We start from the raw sequence: 24,642 nt of genomic DNA, 5'->3' as shown, positions 1-24,642 counted from the left end.
GTTTTTTCCTTGTTTATGAAAATGCAATAAAATACTTTAAACCTAAATTTAAATATATATTCACATATATATTTAAAAATAATTAAAACGCATTTCCCTAACACATTTTCCTATAGGATTACCATAGTATCAGGAGATAGCACACATTAATTGATTATAAATTAATGAAAAAAATATTTAAATATTTTTAAACAAGCAAAATTAGTTAAAATTGCAATTTTCCTCTTTCCCGCACCTTATCTTACCAATTATGTTATTTTAGCAGTCTTGAATACAAGTTACGTATTATTTTATTTATGATTTTTTTAATATATCATGTACAATATATTGTGTTAAAGGTCTATACCTAAAAATAAATGAAATGAATAGCACAATATATGAAATAAATGTAATTCTTATAAAGTTTTATTTAAAGTGTTAATTATTGTATATGAGTTATTGTTAGTCCCTGCCTCAATTGATTTCTCTGACAGTGTTTCGCAGTACCAGTGGTTGGCTATGTGTAGTGCTTGACTCAATCCAGGGCTGGGCTGGAGTATGTTTGAACCTGTTGTGCCAGCAGTATTACTGTAGTAGATGTAAATGTATATTTTGTAATTGCCTTACTGTTATGTGTTGGCATGTTATTCCGTAAACCTCTCCTTCAAAGTCCCTTACCCCACCAATTTACTTGAAATGATTCACCATTTTCCAACCATTCTCTTGTCCATCCAACTTTTACTACTAAATCTTGTATCTACATGTGTTGAGATCTCCAGCCGGAGGTTTGTGAATTGCATTTTGTAGTACAGAAATTAACACTAATTTACATACTCCAATTGCCCCTTTGTCCATGGTTTGCTTCTCTAAGCCTAGCATACCTTCCATCACTGAAGATACCAACGTTCTGTGTTCTAGCTAATATTAACTTTAGAGAGCGGGTATGTCGAGCAGTGGTGGTGGCATGTAAGTTTGACTACTGCCATGTATGGTCCTGCTGTGAATGATCAGTGTTAACTTTGTGGAGATTTCAGGCAAACTGAAGGTCCTAATGGCGCTCCAACATCACACTGGAGCCTTCAATCTTGGCGAGGTCCTTCACAAACCTCTGCATTAGTATTTCCCATTGTCTGATTCTGACTTTGGATTACATGCTTATTGGGACAGTAAACTGTTGTTTCTTATTTAAAGTTAGTTGATCTATAGCAGCTATTCTAATATATGCAGAATGGGTCCATTTGAAATCTAAACTTGAGTAGATGAATCAACTGTGCAGTCTCATGGCAACACCCTGCTATGCCGCAAAGTCGCATGGGGGATTCGGGACAGTGGTGAGGTTTCCCGGTTTGGCAGATTTCTTGAGGATTTGAATGAGAAGAGTGTGGGTGAGAGGGAAGGAAGTGTGCAGTTATGTCAACTGCCTGAGGATCACAATGAGCAAATAAATAAACCTTCCCACCATTTTAGCTTAACAAATATAGGAAGAATCACTCAACCCACATAAGATGGCGCCTTCCAGAGATCGGAACTGAGAAAAACAATACTAGAAACAAAAAGAAGACTGCTCCATATACCAATGCTAAAACACCCTGCAAAACGGGCAGACATCTTCAAATGGCACATTAATCATTAGCAACCCTTCAAATTCGGAAACAGTCACCTGGAAACTTTGGGAACAAGCTCGTTAACAAGAAAAACTCCATATTCCCCACAACTCTAAATTAGCACTAATCAGAATTTATTAGCAACATTTTACTTGTCCCCGGACATTATTTGGATTTTACTTGTCCCCGGACATCGGATGGTCAGGAGCGTCTGACACTGTGGCCGCCGTTCCTACCGGTCATAGCAACACAAGATTTATGGCGTAATTCTCACCCGACATTTTAACCTCAAGATGGCGCCTGAGAAGGAACGGACCTGCTTTTTTAATGCCTCGCAGCAGATCCATGGGAACTTCTACCAATCTACCTACCCCTACCCCTCCCTGCTCTACTCCTCTCCTCTTTCCTGCTACTGACATTTTCCCTTACCTGCCCTTGCCTTAGTCCCCACCCTGTCGACCTGTGAATTTCCTGCGTCATTTGAGAGCTAGCTATTTTGTCTGATGCCCGATGGAGCTACCTGGTTTAGCTATAGGGGAGACAGGTTGGGGATTCCCTCCTTGGACGTCACCTACCCAGTTAGTCTTTAGCCAGACTTCTTTGCCCGTTGAACTGGGGCCGGCCCCTATCCCGGTCACTGAACTTAGGAATCTGGGAGTTTGGATGGATCCTGCTCTTAGCTATGAGGGCCATTCGAAGAAAATCGCGGCCTGCTGTTTCGGTATCTTGCGGTCGCTGAGGCCCATTCTTAAGTTCTTTGACCGTGGTACCAGGCAGCTGATAGTCCAGGCCACGGTATTATCTCGCCTGGACTATGCCAGCTCGCTTCTGGTAGGGACCAATGTGGCTGAGACCACCCGCCTCCAACGCGTGCAGAATGCCGCGGCGAGAGCCATTGTTGGCTTACCTCGAAGGAGTTCTGTCTCGGGAGTCTTGAGATCTTTGCATTGGCTCCCCATCAAATCACGCATCCAGTTTAAGGTGTTGTGCTTGGCGTTTAAGATCTTGAGGGGAGTAGGTCCGCCAATTCTTGCTGATCTCCTGTCGTGGTATGTTCCTTCCCGTGCTCTGAGATCGGGAAGCCAAGCTCTCGCGGTGGTTCCCCGATACAGGCTGTTTCGGGTTGGTGGTCGCTCTTTCCGGGTTAGGGCGGCTGAACTCTGGAATTCCCTCCCAGTGGACTTGCGGCTATTGGATGACCTCTTGGCCTTCCGCAAAGCACTGAAAACTTTCCTTTTTAAATAAACTCTTTTATCTGTGTTGTGTTTCTGCTAATCTGTTGCACATTGCCTGCCATGCGCCAGGACGCCCCTTAGCTGGGGCAGCTGTGCGCAATACAAAAGGGCATAACATAACATAACATAACATAACTTTGCGTCTCTCCTGTCGTCTCTTCCCGCATCCTCCCTCTATTTAAGTCTCTCCTTCTCTCCTCTCTCAATGTATTGAGACTGAACTATTTTGTCTGATGCCCGATGGAGCTACCTGGTTTAGCTATTGGGGAGATGGGCTTTGGATTCCCTCCTTGGTCGTCACCTACCCAGTCGGCCTTTAGACAGATTTCATTTCATCTCTCCTTGTTGTCTCTTCCCCTATCCTCTCTTTCTCACCTTCCCTGTCCCCTCCCCTCTACGCTCCATTTATTTTGCCCTCCTTGTTATTTAAATGTTTCCCATTGAGACCTAGCTATTTGTCCAAAGCCCGGTGGAGCTACCTGATAGCTATAGAGGAGATGGGTTTTGGGACTTCCCCCTCGACCGTCACCTACCCAGCCGGACTTTGGGCAGACTTTCCTTCGTCTTTCTGCCGTATCTCCCTCCCACCCTGTTTTTCTGTGAACCTCTTCCCTCGACACTTGAGACCGAACTACTTTGTCTGATGCCCGATGGAGCTACCTGGTTTAGCTATAGGGGAGATGGGCCGTGGATTCCCTCCTTGGTCGTCACCTACCCAGTCGGTCTTTAGACAGACTTCCTTTCGTCTCTACGGTTGTCTCTTCCCTTATCCTCACTTTCTCACCTCCCCTAGCCCCCACTTCTTTTCTCTCTCCTTTCTCTCCTCTCCTAATGTATTGCTGAGTGTTTGATGTAATGTGTAATTGTTGATCTTTTTCTGTTACTGTTGAACCACATTGTTGCATTTCCTTTCGTCCCTCCTGTCATCTCCTCACGCATCCTCCCTCTATTTATGTCTCTCCTTCTCCCCTCTCTCTCAATGTATTGAGACTGAACTTTTTTGTCTGATGCCCGATGGAGCTACCTGGTTTAGCTATAGGGGAGATGGGCCGTGGATTCCCTCCTTGGTCATCACCTACCCAGTTGGTCTTTAGACAGACTTCTTTTCGTCTCTCTGTATTGTCTTTCCCCTTATCCTCCCTTTCTCACCTCCGCTGCCCCCTCCACTACTTTTCTCTCTCCTTTCTCTCCTCTCCTAATTGTATTTCCTATTTTTTTGGATTTATTGTGTCATTGATGAACTTTTTCTGTTACATTGCTGATTCTCATGTAAAGCGCTCTGATACCTCTGGGTCTAGCCAGCGCTATATAAAACTCTTTAAATAAATAAAAAAAAAAAAAATCACAACCAGCAGCGAGAGATGTATAGTCACCGGCATCATGTCAGTGAAACACTTGCTTGGCCAGGTTTTAGTCACTTTTGAATGATGGGCTGGGGGCTGTCTCTGTGGCACTAATGTGATAAAAATAAAATCAAAGGATGGGACTGACTTTTCTGAGTGGGAGCTATACTCTTTTGTAACACTGCCTCTCCCCGGGTATTTCAAAGTACAGGTGATACAAATAGAAGGCTTAAAAGAATGTTTATCCAAACTCCTAGAAATGCACACAAAAACAAGAATACATCTGATTTCTTATTGGACACAAACTGATATAGTTAAAGAACCTACATCTTCAGCTACAAACCGCTGTCTCACAGTGGCATTAAGGAATGTTTCCAAACAAAATAATTTGTTTTTTCTTAAAAAAAAAAAAAAAAGAAATGCTTCACACCACACTTTAACCATTTGTATATACTGTAAATAGCAGTGGCTAGTATTACTGAGTTTAATTACTCAGATTACTGATCTAATGCTTCATACTACACTTGACCCATTTTTGAATACTGCAAGTAACAGTTTATGCTATTACTGAGTTTCTTGACCCACTTCACCGACCTCCGATGTGAACTCATGGTCTACATTTGACCAGAACTGAGCATTTACCTGGCAGATTGCCACTGCCTCTCAAATTAGCACCAAAGTTGTCCAAAAGCTGAAACATAAAAATAAATGAGTGGGCTGCAAGCGGATTTATGATTTAACATGAAGGAGACTGATTCTCTACCCCTTCCGTTTTCCGAGATTATTGTTGTAGACATTAAGAATAATGTACTAACAGAAAGCAGAGGTGGAAAAAAAGGCCGGGTAAAAAAAAAAAAAAAATATTAGATTACGTTGATTGCAAAAAGGCATTAAAGGTCCATGCTTAAAAAAGAATCCAGATAAATTGCTCCCTGGTCATTTTCAAAAGAAATTAGTTGAAAGAACGGCGGACATTTTAAAAGGACAGTGGTTAAAATCAGATAAGAATCCGATTGAGTATAAAAGTAGAAGGCATCCACATGGTGTTCATTGTGACAAATGAAACGAGGAGATACCTGGTAGATCTTATTAGCTACCAGAAAATCAAAGGATCATAGCTTCACTACCATGCTTGTTCTTCCATTTATAGGGATCAAATTTAAAAAGAGATCAGTAAAATATGTCATTCTATTCCTCCGAAATCTCCAGGTCGCTACAGAGTAAAAAAAAAAAAGTACTACCAATGGAGTACCAAGAGGGCAAGGCAATTTGCAGAGAGACGTTTTAGAAGAGCACCATCTTGTAGGGTGGGTGAATTTGGAAGAGAACTATGTTAAAAAGGCAGATTGTAAATGCATGTTGGGGCCCTCATTCTCTTCACTCAAGTTGTGGCTGTTCTAGAAGTTTGAACAGAAGTTCGTTCAGTTCGTTCTGTTCGTTCTAGAAGTCGTCATAGAACTGTGGTTCCATTATACTGTGCAATAGGTCCCTTTTGCATTGCATGAAAACTGTGTTGGACTTGTGCCTTGAAATAATCTCATGAATCGAGGATTGAGTACCAACCAGGGTTTAAAAGTGTTATTTAAAGAATTCATTGCGCAGACTCTAATTTATCGCATTAATGGTTCATGACTGAATATTTGTTTCTGTAGACATTGTTGATAAATATTTAATACAAATATTGATATCTGCGCATATTTGTACTAAGCCGTTGCATTCCTAGCACTTATGGGAGTTCATTTGGCTGCCTGCAATGCTTGGTGGATAATGGAATTTAACATGTACTCATTTTGCATCCTTTGGTGTTCTAAAACCCGTTAATATCTTGATTATGAAAGACACATCTGTGATTCTTCTTTGTTTTCTATTAGCGTGTTTTAACTTCATTGTAGAATGGTCTGCTAAAGATCATTAAAAGCATAAAACATCGTTTTCTATTAAATGAAAAGAAAATACCCCAGGCTTATAAAATATGATGGGGAACAATTGCATAAATTAAGCACAGATTATAGCAAGCAAATCAAACATTAAAAGGTACGTCAGTCTGTCAATCAGTAAGATTTCTCAATTTAAGTTGGGTCTCATGAGAGCCAATTGACAGAAGGAAGCCTAGGCGTTTTTTAGTCACGACTGTAAGAGAAAAGTTGGAAAGAATTGTACAGCTGATTAAAGCTCTTTCAGGCGTGAACTGTCTATTTTAAGTCTTTGTGAAATTTATAAACCGGTAGTGCATAGAGAGTCCTGTTGTGATTTGGGTTAAAACGAAGCAAATCAAACTATTAGCAGATTAGTAGAGGTACATATAAATATAGTATAAAAGTATTAAGCAATACCGAGGAATTTTTACATAAAAATTGGATAACTAACAAACAAAAAGGCCTATTTAAAAGTTTGAATTAGTGGTATTAAAAGGTAAAAGTTAGAGTTGTTGTCCAGATAAGGACTGAAAAACCCTAGTGTACTACCACAAAAAAATGGGATTAGAAATTAAATACTAACACTTTTTTCCAAATATTGTTATTGTTTTAGGGACAGTAACAAGTATAAAAGTATGAAGGACAGTCAACGGGACACCTATTTGTCTAAAAAAAGTTACATTTGTCAAATCCAGTGACAGATTCCCCATTGACGGCACAGGGAATATATTAGTGCAGACATATGCCACAGTCTCCGACACCCCCAAGCAATACATTGCAACGAACAGGCGGAATCCAAGCTTATCAAAGGCCCCAACAGGGTAATTTAACATAGTTGGTCCCCCGACAAGTGGAGAGGACGGCGGGGGGGGGGGGAGAGGGAGTCACTCTACAAATCACATTATTAACATATATGAATCCCAAATTTGATCAAACTTTTGACCGCAGCCACTAACAGCATAGAGCAGTGGTTCTTGTCACACCTCCACTATATCAGTGTGGGGGTGCTCATGCCCTCCACCACCTGGCAATATTTCTTTTGAATATAAAGTAATCAAAGCCAATGAGATTGTGAAGTACCAGCGTGCCCCAGACTCCTCCTTTATTCCCAGCAAGTTCAGAATACTCAGGTTTTTTTATTGGACCAAATTAAAAGTTCTTTGTTTTGGGCCTGGGTGAGCAGCACACCAGATTGCTATAGGTCATTGAATTATTTACTAAAAAGCAGCCCCATCCAAAGCTAAGCTGTGTTATTTATAGTAGAAATGTGCTAATATTGGCACAAGTGAATTATGAGCTACAAAGCTTGAACAAAACATGTCACACACTTGCACTGACTTAGCCACTTTTGTGTGTCTGTATGTCCAACGTTAGGTGAAAATTCATATGTATAATTAAAATGAATAGTCTTTTAGCGGCCTAATTAGTTAAATATGTTTCTAATTCAGTCTTTTCCCTAATAATTATACATGAGTTCACTAGTACTTCGCTTGTCGGGATGCTAATATGATTCTGTGCACATAATAAGTTTGGGGGCAGATGTATCAAGATTCCATATTGCGATTCCTAAATAGCGATTTTTAAGGAATCGCTGTTTAGAAATCGCAAAATGGAATGTATGACAAAAATCGCTATTTTTTTGCGATTCCTTACACTTCCTTATTTGCGAATTCGCATTTTGCGAATTCGCAAATAAGGAATAATTTCCCATGCATTCCTATGGGCCAGGAGGCCCATAGGAATGACTTTGAAGTAATTCTCAAATTGCGAATTCACAATTTGCTAATCGCAATTTGAGAGTTATTTCAAGGGTGCAGGGGTGTCTAAAAGACACCCTGCTGCACCCCTGAAATGTACATATGTGTGTGATGTATTCCTATAGGTTCTGTATCGATCCCCCTGTTCCTGACCCTGTTCTGGTTAACAAATTAACTAGCAGCCATCCCATGATGCAGAAACCGTTATCTGATTAAGCCACACCACGGCACAGGAACGCGTTATCTGATTAGGTCATAACGCTTGCCATCTAATTAGGCAAGCAATATTCCTCCAGCCCCTGATAAGGCATACGGAGTTCTCAAAACAAATCAAACCTATGACAACCTGGGAAAATCCCTGCGGCCATTGTTTTGATTTCACCGAGAACTTCAGTAAAAGAATGTGCTAACAACCAGTTCGTATGACATCCTTATTGACGTATCTATGTCCATCCTTACGTCAATCTCGGCACCTCACAGGTATAAATATTACCGATATTGCCTTAAGCAAACACACGCAGTGGTGACGAGATCGGAGCAGCAAGACTTGCCGAAGAGGCCAGCACAGAGCGGACCCCGCTGGCGCTGCCCCGCCTTCCTGACGCGCTGAGAACGAGACACTGCTTTCTCCTGCCGAGAAATCCAGCTCCGGCGCTTCCAAGCAGCCCTTGCAGGCAGCCTGGAATATCGAGACCAAAGACGAGAGATACCATCCCTCAACCATCCTAGATTTCAGGTACAGAACTGAATAACCCCTTGCAGAGAATTCTTGAGTCAGTCACTTGGCAAAACAAACTTAACTTAAACTGCTACTTTCTATTCCCGCCCACGTATTAGGCTTAGGTCAGGTACACCGGGGTAGGCGTGGTTAGAAGCACCAGTTGAGTACGATTAGTCAAATGTATATATGTATGTATCTATTTTATCCATTTTAACTAGCATATGGCTTAGAAACCATATCAATGCTTTTACAGTATTATTTCATAATTCTGCTTTTATTGTATGCACTTTACTTAACCATAAGTATTGCGATAATATCGATCCATTTCTCTTGTACGAGAAAAGAGACTGATCAATAAATAACATCTTTTATTGAACACGCCCGTCTCTTCCTTTTCTCTACAATCTGGTGAAACTAAGAATGCACGTACTGACTGAGTAAAATAAGTTGTCTTTTGTTTTCACACGACTCTAGAGATACACTCTTGATTAGGGGAGAGCAAAGTTGTCATGTTCTATGGTTGTCAGAAACTAAATCCCTTCTTGTCTATCCAGGGAGGTTCAACTCCTCCTTGCCTATCCGAGAAAGTTTCTAGTGAACTCTGAGCTAGCTGGCAAACCCAAAACTTTAAGTCTAATATCGACAATAGGAGACCTAGTTAACGTCTGGTCTAGGCCTATACTATTGAAGGTATTATTCCAATGCGCAGAGCCTATTGGGATAATAGGAACTACACTACATGTGTGCATATGGCGCACATACATGCCCCATGGGCATGTGTGCGCGTCACATGCCACCTTAAAAAATGCAAATTTGTGCATTTGTTGAGGACTTCGCAAATTACCATCAACTACAAGTCAGTGGTAATTTGCGATTCCTTAACCAAAATTCGCAAAAGAAAAAAGCTTCTTACATAGCATTTAAGGAATCTCAAATCTTTGCGATTTCTTAATTTGCAAATTTTTGATACATTCAAAAACATGCAAAAAGACCATTTGCGATTCGCAAAGGCCGAAATTCGGCGAATTTCGGCCTTTGCGAGTCGCAAAACGCTTGATACATCTGCCCCTTGATCTTTTACACCTAGGGCGCCATTCCGATGTTGGTGGGACCACCACCATCAAGCCGTCTGTGGCTGTCCCACTGACATCTATGCCATCGATCAGACAGCTGTATTATGATTCCGGAGGTCAAAGTGACTTAGGCGGGGGGAAAGACCACCACCTGTGACAGGCTCAGGGAGCCTGTCCGGACAGCAGTCGAATTCCTAATCCCTACAATGGGGTGGTGGATGCGCAGGCACCACCATAGGGATAAGGATATCGCTTTCTGACTGCCTGTTCATGGTGGTCTCACTGCCATGAACAGGCAGCAGGAAATGGTCTTTTGGGGCCCCTAGCAGAGCCCCTGTGACCCGCCACTATGGGGCTATGGGGGGGAGGGGGTGGGGGGGGGTTCATGTGGTGTCCCCACAAACATCCATGCACCATGTGCCAAGGCTGTCTCGATCCTGCTTTATGCAGTTGTCCTAAAGGGTCACTGATACTGATTACAACTTTGTCTCACATTGTTCAGATATATACGGTTGTGATTGAGGTATGAATGCAGTATAAAAGGTATGAATGTATGTGAGTTGGTTTGTATGTTTGTGGTGTCTCTCTACCTGGGGGTAATGATGTTGATATATTGAAAAGCAATCTCTCATTGCAAAGAAAATTGTTGTGCCTGAGAAATGATTTTTTGCTAAACTTAAATGTTAAAAAAAAGTATAAAATAATTTTGATAAAAAGGAAGAAAATTAATAAACAACTTAAATTATTATTAATGTGTACATGTTGTGGAGAAGTGTGGCTCAATGGTTAGAACGACAGACCCTGATGCAAAGGTCTAGCCCGGGACCAGGGTTCAATTCCCCGCCTCGGCGGGTCTTGGGCTCAAAAATTCCACGGACCTGATAATTCTCGCCTCGGTGCCTATTCCAATCATGGAGTCCCACTCTGCAACTCTGGGCAATAGCTTGCTTAATCTCCACAACGGCCCCACAACGCTAAGGATGCCTGGCCTCCACCTTGGGTGTGCCCAGGAGTGGACACCTCCCAGGGAAAGCCAGGATGGGTTCCACAGCAGTATTCGTACAAGCGCCTTGAGACCCTTGCGGGTGAGTAGTGCGCTATACAAGTATCAATGTTTATGGATTTTTGTTTTACCTTATTAACAGCCTGTATTTAAATTCATTATTGAATCTCTGAAAAAGAAATAGAGGTCACAAGGTAGTTTCATATACCATGTGCCAGGCAACACAGGATGCCTGGCACACGGTGCCTGGATGTTTGCAAACATGCTATTTTGTATTGCGGCTTGTGCTGCGGCCCTTTTCCAGGCTACTAGTCGGGTAGTTACCATCCTGCAATGTCCGACCGCCATCGTAATAAGGCCTATAGACTGAACTTTTTGACTTGTCTTTCAACGTGACATGTTTACTCCATTAAAAGATAACTTTTAGTTTAGAAAAGAAGTTGTAAGTTAATATAGGTCAGCATGAATACCCTGTTAATTTTACAACATTACTTTTTAATCTCAAAGTTAACTGCTTCGAAATTTAAAGATTCTGGCATGTCTGTCCCTGTTTCTTTCGTATCAGTCTCTGGTTATTTGCATGCCTTAAGATGTCAGTATGAAATGGCGAATCAGTCCAGAGATCGTATCGATGCTACTCAAAGCCTCTGTTTAGTGTGACTTGTAGAGTGCTATATGCAATGTAGAAAATAAAGTTAGGGTATAGACAATTTATAGGCATCTGAGGAAGGGACATGTGAAGTCTCACAGCTAATGTACTGTACCATCGTTGTACTCTTTTTGCTGGTCCACTAAATGCTGTTCAGCCTTTCTTGCTGTAGTAGTATTGCGACAAAAAGCATTTTTAACAATTTTATTGTTAGGTGTGAGAGAGACAACTTATTGGCCTATTAACTGATACAACACCTCAGACAATCACCAACATTTCTTTATTCTTTTTTTGTATATTCAGCTAAACATTTGGAGATCTTATTTGCATCTGGAGAAAACAAAATTCCTCCTCTTTCTTGGGGTGTAGACATAACCGATCCGGAGATTGTTTGTGTGCTGAAGAAGGTATGGTTGATTTTCATTATTGTTCTATTCAGTGAGATATTTCCTGTTAGTGGGTGGATGGAAAATGTGTTCACATTGCTGACTTATTCTTGCAGCATATGGCACATTGATGAGGAATATCAATAAAAGATTAAAACATTGACTAACATCTGAACCTTAATAATACATCTTAACACTCTAGAACAGACTTAAATAGCAACTATGCTTTTGAAATAAAGTCCTCATCCAAAAGTAACCTAGATAATTCAATTCAGCAAATACAGTTTGTATAAAACATAAAAAGATAGATGTAATGGAGGCATACATCAAAATATTTTATGTGGATACCATAATTCTAGAATAAAGAGACCTCAATGCTACCTCAGTATATTTGGAAACTTCACAGGTGAGTGCAGGATTGGACACATGTTTACATGAGACGAGGGCTGGGGCAACTGATTTGAGAGTATTGGCTAATAGCGGGATTGCCAACGTAAATTTAAAATACATTAATTTTGTATAATGTAGTTTAATTTATCTCAAAATACAACTCCCTGTTAGATACATCCTAATGTCGCTGATAGAAGTATTCCATAGGACTGGCTCCAGTTTTCTCAATCTGCTGCCAATTGACCTAATTCCTGTAAACCTTTCTATCTATACCCTTGATGTTAAGTGTGGCACCTTCTTACTTAAAGAAAAGATCAGCAAACCTATTTTGTCCAACATTGACTTTAATCTAGCAAGCCATGGCACAGTTGGCTCATCTGGAGTGAGGGAAAGGCAAAAATAAGCTTCAAGAACAGATTTGTTTCCTGCACTTTTAAAAATTCATTCCAGGTTTGTAGAGCTATCTAGTTCTGGCATCTGAACTTGTGCCTGGTTACATTCTATCATCAGCCATTCATTACCTTCCATCCCTAGCTGTGTAGTCATCCTTAAAGTCGCCGCCATGCACTAGGAATAAGGCAGGCGTAGGTTTCTGCTGATAGCTTTTCCTAATAAAAGAAAAAAAGGTCAGGTGGCTGGAAGTTGTTCCCTCTAATGACACACATCTTCGCCTCGTAGCACTATTCTCCCTACCTTTCTCTGCTCACCTGATGACTTGTTTACAGACCCTCCCACAGTTTCCTCCACATATTCTATATAATGCCTCACACAATCCCATTATAGTCTCTGTTGCTCTATCCCTTTATCTACCCATTTCATTGTGCCTTCTTCTGAATGAGGAATTTAATGGAAGTTATGTTTGGTAACCCCCCTTTGATATAACAGGGTAGTAGCTTAGAGCACTCTGTTGGCCATCTCCTGTTGATTTGTAACCTAATTTGCTTTGCCCCCAAGTAGAATCATGCATTTTCAAACCTCAATATGTCTCTGCCACATCAAAGTTGTGGTGTTTGAACTATTTATTGAGTGGGGTGCTAAAATCACTATTTTAAATCGCAAAATGCAAACCAGCAATTGGAACCGTAAGTTCAGTGAGTTGTGGGTGCTACATTAGTCCCACAGACTTGAAGGTATGTGGTAGCTGATGCAAGCAATAAGTCATCAACTGAAATGTACGTGGAGCGTTACAATTTGGCGTTTTGCATACAAGGTTAAGCAGAAGATATATAAGTATCTGTTTTTTCATCCATAAATGTTTTGATGCCAGTTCAGGCAGAGCTGTGCTTGTTGAATATATTGAATATTGTTACAAAACATCTACAAAGGGGTCTGAAACCTGCTTTATTTTTACTGTTGTATTATTGGTGCTGACCAAATTATAACACATAACCTATAGAATAATGTCTTCAATTAGCAAAGCTAAAGTTAGACTGACATGAAAGCTAACTACAGTTGCAAATATCTCTCTACAGGTCCGTCTGCTTAATGAGTACCAGAGGGAAGCACCAGCTTTCTGGATTCGTCATTCAGAAAAGTAAGATATCTTATAGTTGACTGTACTTAATTAAGATGTTAGGTCGTGGAGATATTGTGTGAGAAATCCAGTAACAAATATTGTCACATTGCCAACGTTGTATGTATTTCAAGATTATCTTGTCCCCACAGATTTGTTACTAGACAGTGCTTTTGAGAGATCTCTCAACTCATGGTGTCAATGCAGTGACTTGATCCCATTAAGAATGGTATACTGTGCATAAGAGCAGCTTGTTCATAGCATTCATCTGGCTGTGAAGCACAGTAACTGCTCATCTTTATTCATTTGACTCTTCCGTTTGAATCAGTCATACCAGCTTAGCGGAGAAACTCAACTCAAGGCGATCAGTCTACAGAGACTGAAACTATAGCTCATTAGTTTTCCTGGTGTTCTGCCATTTGCTAGTGCACAGCACACAAGTTGACTTCTCATTTTACTTCTATCCATAGTCTATTCTAATTGTTTCTGGCATGTCTAGCCAATTCCAGCCCTCTTTTCACATTAACTGGTGAAAATTAAGGTGATTTTTGGATTAGTTGCAGCAGTCCACATCAATACTCCTTTTTACTTTGCAAGTACCCTGTAATGTTGCATGTAACGCACCTGGTCCTTTGCCTCAAAGAGCCGGCAAGATTGGGGGCTTTGAGTGTTATAAGATGGCTGGATCTGAGGTAATGACTCAAATTAGCTTCCTTTGGAAATGATGATCTTTTGGTCAAATTTTCTTGTAATGTGGATGTTCAGAAAAAAAGCATTCCTTCAGCCTCTCTTTAGCTAATCCAGTTGAACCCAGAGTTTGTATTGCCAAGACCATTAATGGCTTTTATAAAATGCATGTAACACACATGCAGCTTTCCCCATCATCTCACCCATCTAATCATAATAATGTGTGATATATCCGGCCAAATTTAGGTTGTCCAGTAATCATGTATGAGAATTTTCAGTTTGAGAAGAAATCTAAATGGTACATTTGATTAAACAAGTAATTTCTGGTACGAACACAGGATAATAATTTTGAAAACAGTCCATTGGATTTTGTGAAAGCTTACAAAAAGAGCCTCTACACCCATTTAAAACTTAATATATAATGAGAACATTCCAATTTTTATTTTTTAACTCTTTTTATTTTTGAACAATGCTCATAGTATACAGTCACGACAATCACTGAACAATGATCAGAGTCACATTAAATAAACCCTATCTGTTGTGGACATGCATTCCTTCGAGAGATTTTGTGGTGTAAATCCCATAAATCCTCTCTACATCCATATGACTAAAATTGTGCTCAGAAACGAGTTGCAAACATTGAGAATTAGGGTAGTCGAGTTCAAGTACTGCAATGTTTTTGGGGTCTACAAATAGATTCATGCTGAATGTGTCTCATGAAAAGATGCAAAGAATTAAATCACTCTCACAGTATAGCCCCTTGAAATCAATGTAGTCTGCTGTGTCGTAAAAATATCCATTAGGGAGTGACAACAGGTATTTGATGGTATGGAAATATGCACTTTTTAAAAAAAAAAGGCACATCATTATTTGATTTTCCCACGGCATTGGTTCTACTGGTATCTATTCCAAAGTGGATGTCTCTGTTTATCTCTCCCACACTGTGAAGGATTTCACAAGTTGTTTGTGGTCTGGTGAAAAAGTTTCATACAGACATTATAGTACGGACACTCCTGGCATCTCATCTATTGATATTCATTCCGCCTATAGTTTTAGTCAGGTAACAATCACGTTTATAAAAATGATGGCCTATTAAACTACAATACAACTAATACATTAATCCTCTATTTTTCTACCAGTATACCGCCAGAAAGATTTCTTCTTGGATCCAAACACAATTAATTTGGTTTTGGTCGTATTATTAGCCTTTTGCTTCATCATTTCTGCAAACCTCTTCCAATTTTCTTTGCAGTCCTATTTGTGTCATATCCATGATTGCCAAATCATCTGCGTATAAAAGACAGAAAACATCCCAACTATCTGGGGTGGAAAAGATACAGTAATCTTCAGAACTGAGGGCAGATGTGCTGCATGAAGTTCATGGGGGCCTACCCGCAACCTTGCCGTAGCCCATTCTTAATTGGAATCCTTTCTGAAAGTATACCACTCTGATCGAATTCTACCCTTACCCAATTTCCCCAATGTAGTTCTTGTAAAAGTAATAACAACCATGAGGTATTTCCAATTCTGTTTAATTTTTCTGAAAGCCTCTCCCGATTTATCGGGACTAATGCTACCCGAATGTCGACCAAACTACAGAATAAATTACCCTTTGTCTCAATCAAGTTCTACCAAAATTGATCATAGGGTAAAACAATGGTTCAACATAGATTGACCAACCTTAAAGCCACCTTGTTCATTTGGGATTAAATCATAACTCCCAATCCAGTCCTTCAAGCTATGCAGATTAATTTACACATGCACTTTTAATCCTACATCCATTATCCATCCAAGAATCCACTTTCATATATATATGGTTTTTAGTATTACCCCTTTTCAGCATCCTGGGATATGCCCTGTCATTATTATATATTTAATCACTACTGAAAAGATCCGTGTCCACCATTCAACATTTGTCTTGATTATTATCGCTGGAAGATTATCCGGTCCTGCTGCTTTATATTAATCCTTTAATGATGGATTTTTTAGGTTTTTCTGAAAACACACTTGAAAGGTTGTCATCATACGTGTGTTCCCTTAAAGCTGGTTGACTATACCCTTTAATATTAGTTTCTTCTAAGTAGATTATCCATACATTTTCTGGAACCTTACGGTTATCCATAATCTGTCTTCTACCCATACAAGATTGGATATATTTCCAGAATTTAATATTATCTTGTGGGGAGATTGCAGATAGCATATGTTCCCTATTGAAATGATAAAATTCCTTCTTTTTATCTTTTACTGTAGACTTATATTTCAATCTTAGCTTTGTGGCTTCATCATCCATATAATTTCCTCCTCTCTTCCCCTTGCTAGACTTCAATTTCCTCAGATGGCTTTTAATTGATTGCCAGTGAGTTTCGTACCATCCCTTATTTTTTCCCATATTTTTTAGGGTTTTCATAAATAGATTGATCACCCCTTTTCAGCTTCACCTTCAAACATTTCACCAGTTCAGTTACCACTCCCTTATACCAATCACTTATATTAGATATATGTCATCTTTAGATCATCTAGCTTTACACTTACTTCAAACTGTTAGTCTTCTCAACTGCTCCTCATCTTTGTGGGTTAACAGTCTTTGGCATTTTACTTGTAGTGAAAGCATATTATCCTTTTTCCCAAATCCATCAAGCGTTAACAACATTCTTAGTGGGAAATGATCATTGTCTATTTAGACGTAAAAGCCTCACCAATTAATGTTTGTCTGGAGCTAATATGTATATTTATAGACTCCTTGCTTTAGTTAGTATGATGCTAACTTTGTTTTGTGTTCAAATGATATTCTCCAATTTATCTACTCAAATATTTCTGAGGGACCACAAAAGCTAATGCATCTTACCATCCTTTGCACTTTCATTCACTTAGTCCATAAAAAGATGTTAACACCTGTGGAGTTCTAATTGTGTCAAAAACCTATACTGGATTTTGTTTTACATCTAATGGGATGTGATGCTTATAATTCAACTAGACATTTGGCAATGACTTTGTATTCATGAAATAAACTTTTGATTCCCATGTGCACCCATTTCCCCCATTCCTAATTTCTCCTTCATTGATTTTTAATGAGTTTCATTGGGCACCTTTTACGTAAACAGCGTGTGGTATCATTTTGTGCAGCAAGGTGCACTGTAGAGCTGCCTGTAGCCAGACAGGTTCCCTTGCACTGACTAGTAGATTTCATCTATTTCTATCTCTAGGCAGTTATAGCTTTGATCCTGGTGCAGTGACAAAGGTGTAATTTGTGAGTTCACGCTGTAAGTGCTGGACCTCGACCCATCAATAAACACACCTTCGCCACAGAAAGCGTTTGTTTTAGCCCTTGGTTATATACAAATTGTTTTTTGGCATGATCCCTGAAAAGAGGCCAGTCTCTGCTCTCATTGGCCCAGCCTCCATAGTAAATTCTGTGATCAGTTATACAAATGGTGATGCAATGTCACCAGCGAGAACATTGATAATGTAATTCATAATACCACTTGTGACCTCATATGTGAGGTGATTTAGTGCATTCATGGGTTTATGGTTCTGTAACTCTCAGTAACTGGTGAATGTGAGTGGGTTTTAGATTTTTGTTTGTAATTTCAATGTTCTGTAGGTGAAGTTAATTTTTGGGACGGGCAAGGATTTCTGTTTCTATGGAAGATCTTTTTTTCATCCAAGTAAAAACCATAACTTCCTTTAGAAGCAGTTTTTCAGTTAAAATTTAGATTTTGTTATGGTTGAGCAATGCCGGTACTGGAGGCAAGAGCATCATGCTTTGAGCATTTGACCATGTCCTGTCACAGTTCCTTTTGACACAAGGACCTATTGCTCGTTCTTCCTGGCTGAAGTTGTAATGTGCTTCCTGAACTCCCAACTACTCATGGCAGAGGGCTCTGAGTTGTGCTTTTGGGGCAGTGGACGAAGACCTAAGGTGTGTGCTTTAGCCGAGGCTCTTTGACCATATTCAGTTGCTTCTTCCAATGCCCTAGCCCGGGAGCCAATGAAAACACGTTTGGACATGTGTAATGAGCAGTCAGCACGGGGGCGGGCGTTTTGACCAGTCCTTGCACCCAGACCTCAAGCCCTGAAAACCTACTGTGCATGATTTTTAGTTGTCCACAGCAAGTTCTGATCCTTTGGCCACACAATACCACCAAAGCCACTTTGCAGAGCCTTTGTGGTGCACTCTTACACCATCAAAACTCTGTAAGGCTACCTTTTTGCACAGTTTCTGTATCCAATATGCTGTTGCAGACTTCGCCCATGTGCATTGAGCCGTGGTGTAGTGCAATGCCTTTGTACGCCCTCTGTGCTTAGTCCTCCTGTTCTCTTATATTGTCACAGAGGCCATTTCTTTATTTTTATATCCATTATGTTCAAAGTCTTTGGGCTTACAAAATGGTCTGAGAACTGGGGGTACCATCTTTGAATGATCTTGAGCCATTCCCAGATGACGACTGTGTGCTGCCATAATGAAATGACAGCAAACAGTTCTGTAAAGAGGACCACTTTATAGAAATACTTTTAGGGAGCATACTGATTCCTGCCAGCACTATGTGAAAGTGATGCATCTCAGAACTAATTATGGGCATTGACCAGTTTAATAAAAGTGTGCCTGAACAGCTTTGCTCTCACAAGGACTAAGTGTTCACAATCATTTAATGGTATCAATGATTTTCTTACCCCGAGCTAGAAAGTGTATACCTACCATAGACTCCTACTTCAAAGAAGTTTTTTAAGTAACTGCAGCTGCTAAGTTTGCTCAGTATCGATCTTCAGATAATTCACAAACTATCCCTATGGCCCACCATTGGTGTGTGAATTTTACAAAGATGAACCTGTCTCTTCTCTTTAAGCCTGCCTCATTCATTTTACGTTTTAATTATTATTGGCAATCAGCCTGATTGTCTAGTTACACAAACTATTAATAGTTTGAGGCTCACAAGACATATTTTTTGTAATGCTTTGGTCTCGAAATCTACTTCACAAATGTACACCAAAGAAAAAAAAACATCTGTTCTGAGCAAAGTTATATCTTAATGCTAAGTTTATTGTAATGCCTTTCCTGGTTGCATGCTGTAATAAAGCACAACAATTCCTACGGTACAGAAAACAGGAACTGCCACTTTACCGTCACCCAAATATATTTGCCAGCCTGTACTAAATTTAAAACAAAGTAGCTTAACATGATGGAGCAAAGGTCAACCGTATTTTGTGTAGGTTTGTCAACAACGTCAAAGTTATTGGCAGTCGATTTTTTTGATTTCCTATTTACTAATCATATCAAGCATTACCACAGAGTCACGTTACGGTTGGGATTCAAGATTTGAAAACAGCTGAAATTGCCCAATTAGTGTTAGGTAGTCAGCCATAATGTGCCAAGTGCACTGTAATTATGTTACAAATTATCTCACAGATGACATCATGAATAACGTAATCATCTGTATGATTAAACAGATTAAATCATGTCTTCACATGTGATGAACATAGACAACAAAAAGAGGGACTTTTTTTATTGAAATGAAATACTGCAGTTCCGACAAACAAATGACATTAAACAAAGAGCAAGATGAAAACATGCAATTCCACATACTGCAGGTAGCAGACCTTCCAGATATTATATAAAGAAGGAAGCCTGCAAGCATACCCTGAAGAAATGTATTTCCTTGCAGACATTACATAGATGCATGCGGTTGTAGTACTACTGTGTGCAGCTAAATATCCTTGTAGAGATTAAATAGAGGAGAATGGTTGTACAGTTACTCTGAAGAAATTGATAGGCACACAGACAGATGTGAGGCTGTTGTACCACTGCCAGCAAGCAGATGCCCTCTAGTATGTGGACACTCCTGGAGATCAATTACTCTTCTTGGCTGAGCAAAACAAACGGTCTAGTTGGGCACGACATCCTTGTTACTTTATAAGCCGGGCAACTGGTCACATGAGTTCGGACAACAATCCTGTCTAGTAGGCTGCAGAAAACCTCTGTAATCAGGACCTTTCATTTTCTACACATTCCAGGCTCTCCGCTATGGCTGCGAATTAGGTTGCAGACACCTCAGGAGACTAGAGGCTCCACTGGTCCTAGGAGTTGATCAGGAGGTTGACCAGTTCATCCCTAGTGCCATGTCCGTAGCTCAGCAGTGACTCCAGCAAATGCAAAGTTTTCATACATTTGTGGAAACAAAAGGCAGTAAAGCATTAAATCCGCTAGATCTGAGTTACTCTTCGAATTGCACACAACCAAAAGAATATAAGAAAGAATATATAACAGAGGGTAATGGTGACATATTAGAAGCTAAAGATGGCCCGAGGTCTCACTTCGAAACGTACTAGATTTTACAGACATATTCTCTAGCGGCAAATGCCCATTACATCTAGGAAGAATAGTTGAATTGCTGCAATAGATTGTACTGCTTCATTTGTTAACCTCCGGTGAAATAAAATTTGTCTCCTTTCCAGACAAAACAAACTGTTCGGTGGCCCGTGTTGAGTTTTGGTCTAACATCGTCCCAGCTATCATAATTAAAGAACAAAGCATTCTTCATAAAAATGGTTATGATATTGCTATGGTTAAGAAGGCAAGCTCCATATGTAAAGGGATAAGGGAAGTTGAAGGAATAACAGGCATCTCTATTAATAACTTTAAACAACTGAGAACGGATGAAATAGAAAGGAAATATGTGCAAGATACTCCCCTGCAGATCTCTATAAAAGATGGCGTTCGGCAAATTTCCAAAGGATCGGACTTACGGCAAAAACCGTATCTGGATGAAAATTCCTGGACCTTGATTGCGGGTTCTTTAAACAGGAATAAGCTGGGAAAAGACCTGAACCTACCTTTTTAGCGCTAGGCATGTTATTACGTCATGGAGCATAGCGGGAAAGACAACTGAAAAATTGCATCTTATTCTGGAACACCCACCGACTATAATGTTACTTCGAGAAACATGGTCAACAACAACTTTTGCGCAAAAAGATTACGTAGTGTTTGCAAAAGCAGCAGAGGCTTCCAGGAGGTCATGCAAAAGGAGGCATAGCAATCCTATTGAGAGAAGAGATTGACTGGGACCCGGAGGAAATCGACCTATCACTCCCAAACGTTCAATGCATCAGCATTAAGTGTCGGAAAGAAAGATTGGAGTCTTCATCTGAACTCTTACTTTTTAACATATATTTTCCACCAGGAACCTCAAAAGATAAAAGACCTGATTAAAGCATTCAAGGAAATCAAATCAATATTAGAAGTAAGGGGATTCCCTATGATGATAATGGCTGGGGACTTCAAGGGGAAGATCTCAAATTCACTAATATATAGCAGGGGAAAATCTCCTCATGAAGAAGCCTGCCAGATTCCAACTCCTGTTTTTCCTGATGAATTAAAAGCAGATGAAAGGGGGAAAATGTTGCTGTCATCCATTGAAGCAATTAATGACGTAATAATTAATGGGAGAAAAGAGGGCGATATTCCAGCGGCATTTACCAGATTGGCCCCAACTAAGTCTTCTATCATAGACTATTTCATCTGCAGCCTCAACTTATTCTCAAAGGTTCAATTGCTTTCTACTAGACATTCACATGAAAGCGATCATGCATTACTCACTGTGGAAGTTCAAATTCATACCCAGCACCCCATTCCGTGGTCACTCCATTCCTATGAAGGCCAGGCAGTCTTAAATCAGAAAACAGGAAGGATCCATTGGAATTCTAAAGCTATTAGCAAAGCAAATCATATGATCTCACAAGAATTGCTAACATCACTAAGCAAGACCAGTAATCCAATAATCGGATTTGAGGTGACCTTGCAGACGGTAGTCGCCTCTCTCCTATGTAGTAGTTCTAGACGTGAATGTATTAAAACATGCCAGATAGGAAAAACTCTGGAGAACAATATCTCTCGACAATTAAATAAATTGACTAGAATGCAATTTAGTTCTTTTAGCGTCTACAGACAAGGAGAAATAAGGAAACTGAAAAAACAACTCCAACGGAAAAAGGCGAGAGAAAGACAAGCTCTGAGAGATTGTGTCTGGGTAGACATCCAACAAGCAGTAAAGCACAATAATAATAAATCATTCTGGAAAATAATCTCTGCGCAGATGGGGATTCGAAAATCGGTTGAAGCAACTCCTGTATCATCATCAGATTGGGAAAAGTATATCTTAAGGCTGTAAAAATCCAACCATTAAGACCTTTTATCCCCCGGACTGGATCAGGCATCAATGAAACTCCCCAAACAAAAGACAATGGAAATCTCAGCCGCTCAGATCTCTATTTTGATTTCTTCTGCCAGGTCTACATCAGCAATGGGCCCAGATAAGATTTCTATCAAAGTTTTATAAAAAAAACTCTGACGACTGGGGGAATATTTTTAGCCCCTCTTTTTCAATATTGCCTGGAAATTGGTGAAATTCCTGAATCTTGGCGAGGGAGCGTGGTCGTAGCCCTTTTTTAAAAAAAGGCATCCCAACAAACACTGCAAACTATAGGCAAATATCTCTCCTAGACACTTCCGGCAAGATCTTTGCCGCTTGTATTTTGGAACATTTAAAAGACTGGGCTTTTTCCAAGAAAGTAATTCCTACGTATCAGGCTGGGTTTCGCTCAAAGCATTCTACATTGGACAATAATGCTGTGTTCCAAACTTTGCTAGATAAGTTTGTGAAGTCAAATGGCCAAATTTTATATTGTGCTTTTATCGACTTTTCAACTGCGTTCGATAGTGTAGACCGAGAAATTTAGCTAAATTAGGGATATAATAATCAGAGGGGAAAGGATCACTTGTCCTGCACAACCTTAGGTATCTAGCAGGAGCGGGGGGTGTGTCCCAAATTAAAAGACCCTCATGCACGTGATGGGTATGTTGACGTTGTAGCGGTGTATCTTGATTCTCCGCTTTTTAGTCACGTGTGTGCATAATCATCAGGTCGATCAGGTTATGCAACCTCCACCAGGAGCTATTGACCCAAGGTTGAAACAGTAGTGAGCCAGTGATAAGGGATTGTTAAAAAGGCCCGGATTACCAGATAATGAATTTTAATAAGTCTGGGTTCGGGTCTAGTAAGCTCTGGTATTGTGCATCATAAGATACTTATTAGGAGTAGTTGATGCACTCAGAGTATCGTTAAAAAAGATTTTGTGAAGGGAAAAGGAATTAGGTCGACATGTTTCTGCCTTTTACGCCTAGATAGGACTTACGGGCTTTCATCAGGACCGTTATGTGAAATAACGTGAGGATAATGGGTGTGGTCAAAGTGCTCAAATGAAGTGATAAGAAACGGTATATTGACCTGTCTCTTGTTTCGATTGAGGTCACAATGTGCCTGTAGGGGAAGAAATATATACATATTCGTTTTTCAACACACAGGGGAGAGGGTACAGGGGGAAACACCAAACAGAAAACTGTATCTCAAGTCTATCGATTGATAGATTTTTGTAACAACTAAAAAATGGCAATACTTCATTCATGGCTACTATCAATGGCATTGTCAACTCTCTCTTCAACTCTCCATACTCTGACAGAGGGTAAAGGCATGCTCAGAGGTGGATGTTACATGCATGCAGTCTCAGCGTTTATACCTGTACAATGTATTGAATTGTGAACTAAACTGTGGGTTTAAAAAACCGTGTTGTGCTAGTTTAAATGTCATTGTGAGATCTTCCGCACACATGGTCTTAAATATAGTTTTTAATTTATCCGATATTGCAAAGGACCATGCGTGATACCGTGCCCAGACACACGTGTACTTTTCAATGCGTGCTCTTAATATCTAACATGCTTTTTTGGCGTCATTGTATATTTACCTCGCGCATATAGATAAAGCGCTCCAATCAGGTGAGAAGGCTATCAGGGGACTGAACAAAGGGGAAAGATGTTATTAAAGGCGGTTAGCTGCAATACTTGCGGTTGTTGGACTGTTTTGTCTACAGTCGCGCTACCTCTTTCTAAAGATATCGAGTAAGCCTAATTTTGGAATAACCAGTAAAGTTACAAGGTGTGATCGCTACGGGGACTCCGTTGTAAATTATAAAACGGGTCTTCACCACATTTTGCGGTATGTTCAGTCTTCATTAGTATTATGAAAAGGGGGGGGGCTTCGTGTGTTATACCCGGAATGGGGGAAAGAACCAGACTTAGTCTGAGTAATATTCATGTTGGTAGGTGAATTACGTTATTCACATGTAGATACCAATCACCAACTACTATCACACCTTGTAACTTTACTGGTTATTCCAAAATTAGGCTTACTCGATATCTTTATACCGATCGCGATTAGACCAAATAATAACAAGAACTGCACACAGCATTCCGTGAGCGTCACCATAGGTTGTTATGGCGACACGCAGTGTAACCAATCAGATTCATTGTTAGCAGTCATTAATGAACCGGAAACAGAA

General features: G+C 40.0%; 1 protein-coding gene across 2 annotated transcripts in view; it reads left to right on the top strand.

Moving 5' to 3' along the window:
- TBC1D32 (TBC1 domain family member 32) overlaps nt 1-24,642 on the top strand; it is a 940,667-nt gene that overhangs the window by 183,958 nt on the left and 732,067 nt on the right. For both annotated transcript variants that reach the window (XM_078648467.1, XM_078648468.1), the window contains 2 exons: nt 11,584-11,687; nt 13,529-13,590. In XM_078648467.1, the coding sequence (XP_078504593.1) occupies nt 11,584-11,687; nt 13,529-13,590 (166 nt within the window). The remainder of the gene's footprint in view (nt 1-11,583; nt 11,688-13,528; nt 13,591-24,642) is intronic.

Source organism: Lissotriton helveticus, chromosome 6 (genome assembly GCF_964261635.1).
Source record: "Lissotriton helveticus chromosome 6, aLisHel1.1, whole genome shotgun sequence".
NCBI lineage: Eukaryota > Metazoa > Chordata > Amphibia > Caudata > Salamandridae > Lissotriton > Lissotriton helveticus.
Note: the sequence above shows the minus strand (reverse complement) of the source record. Positions and strands in the feature narration are given on the sequence as shown.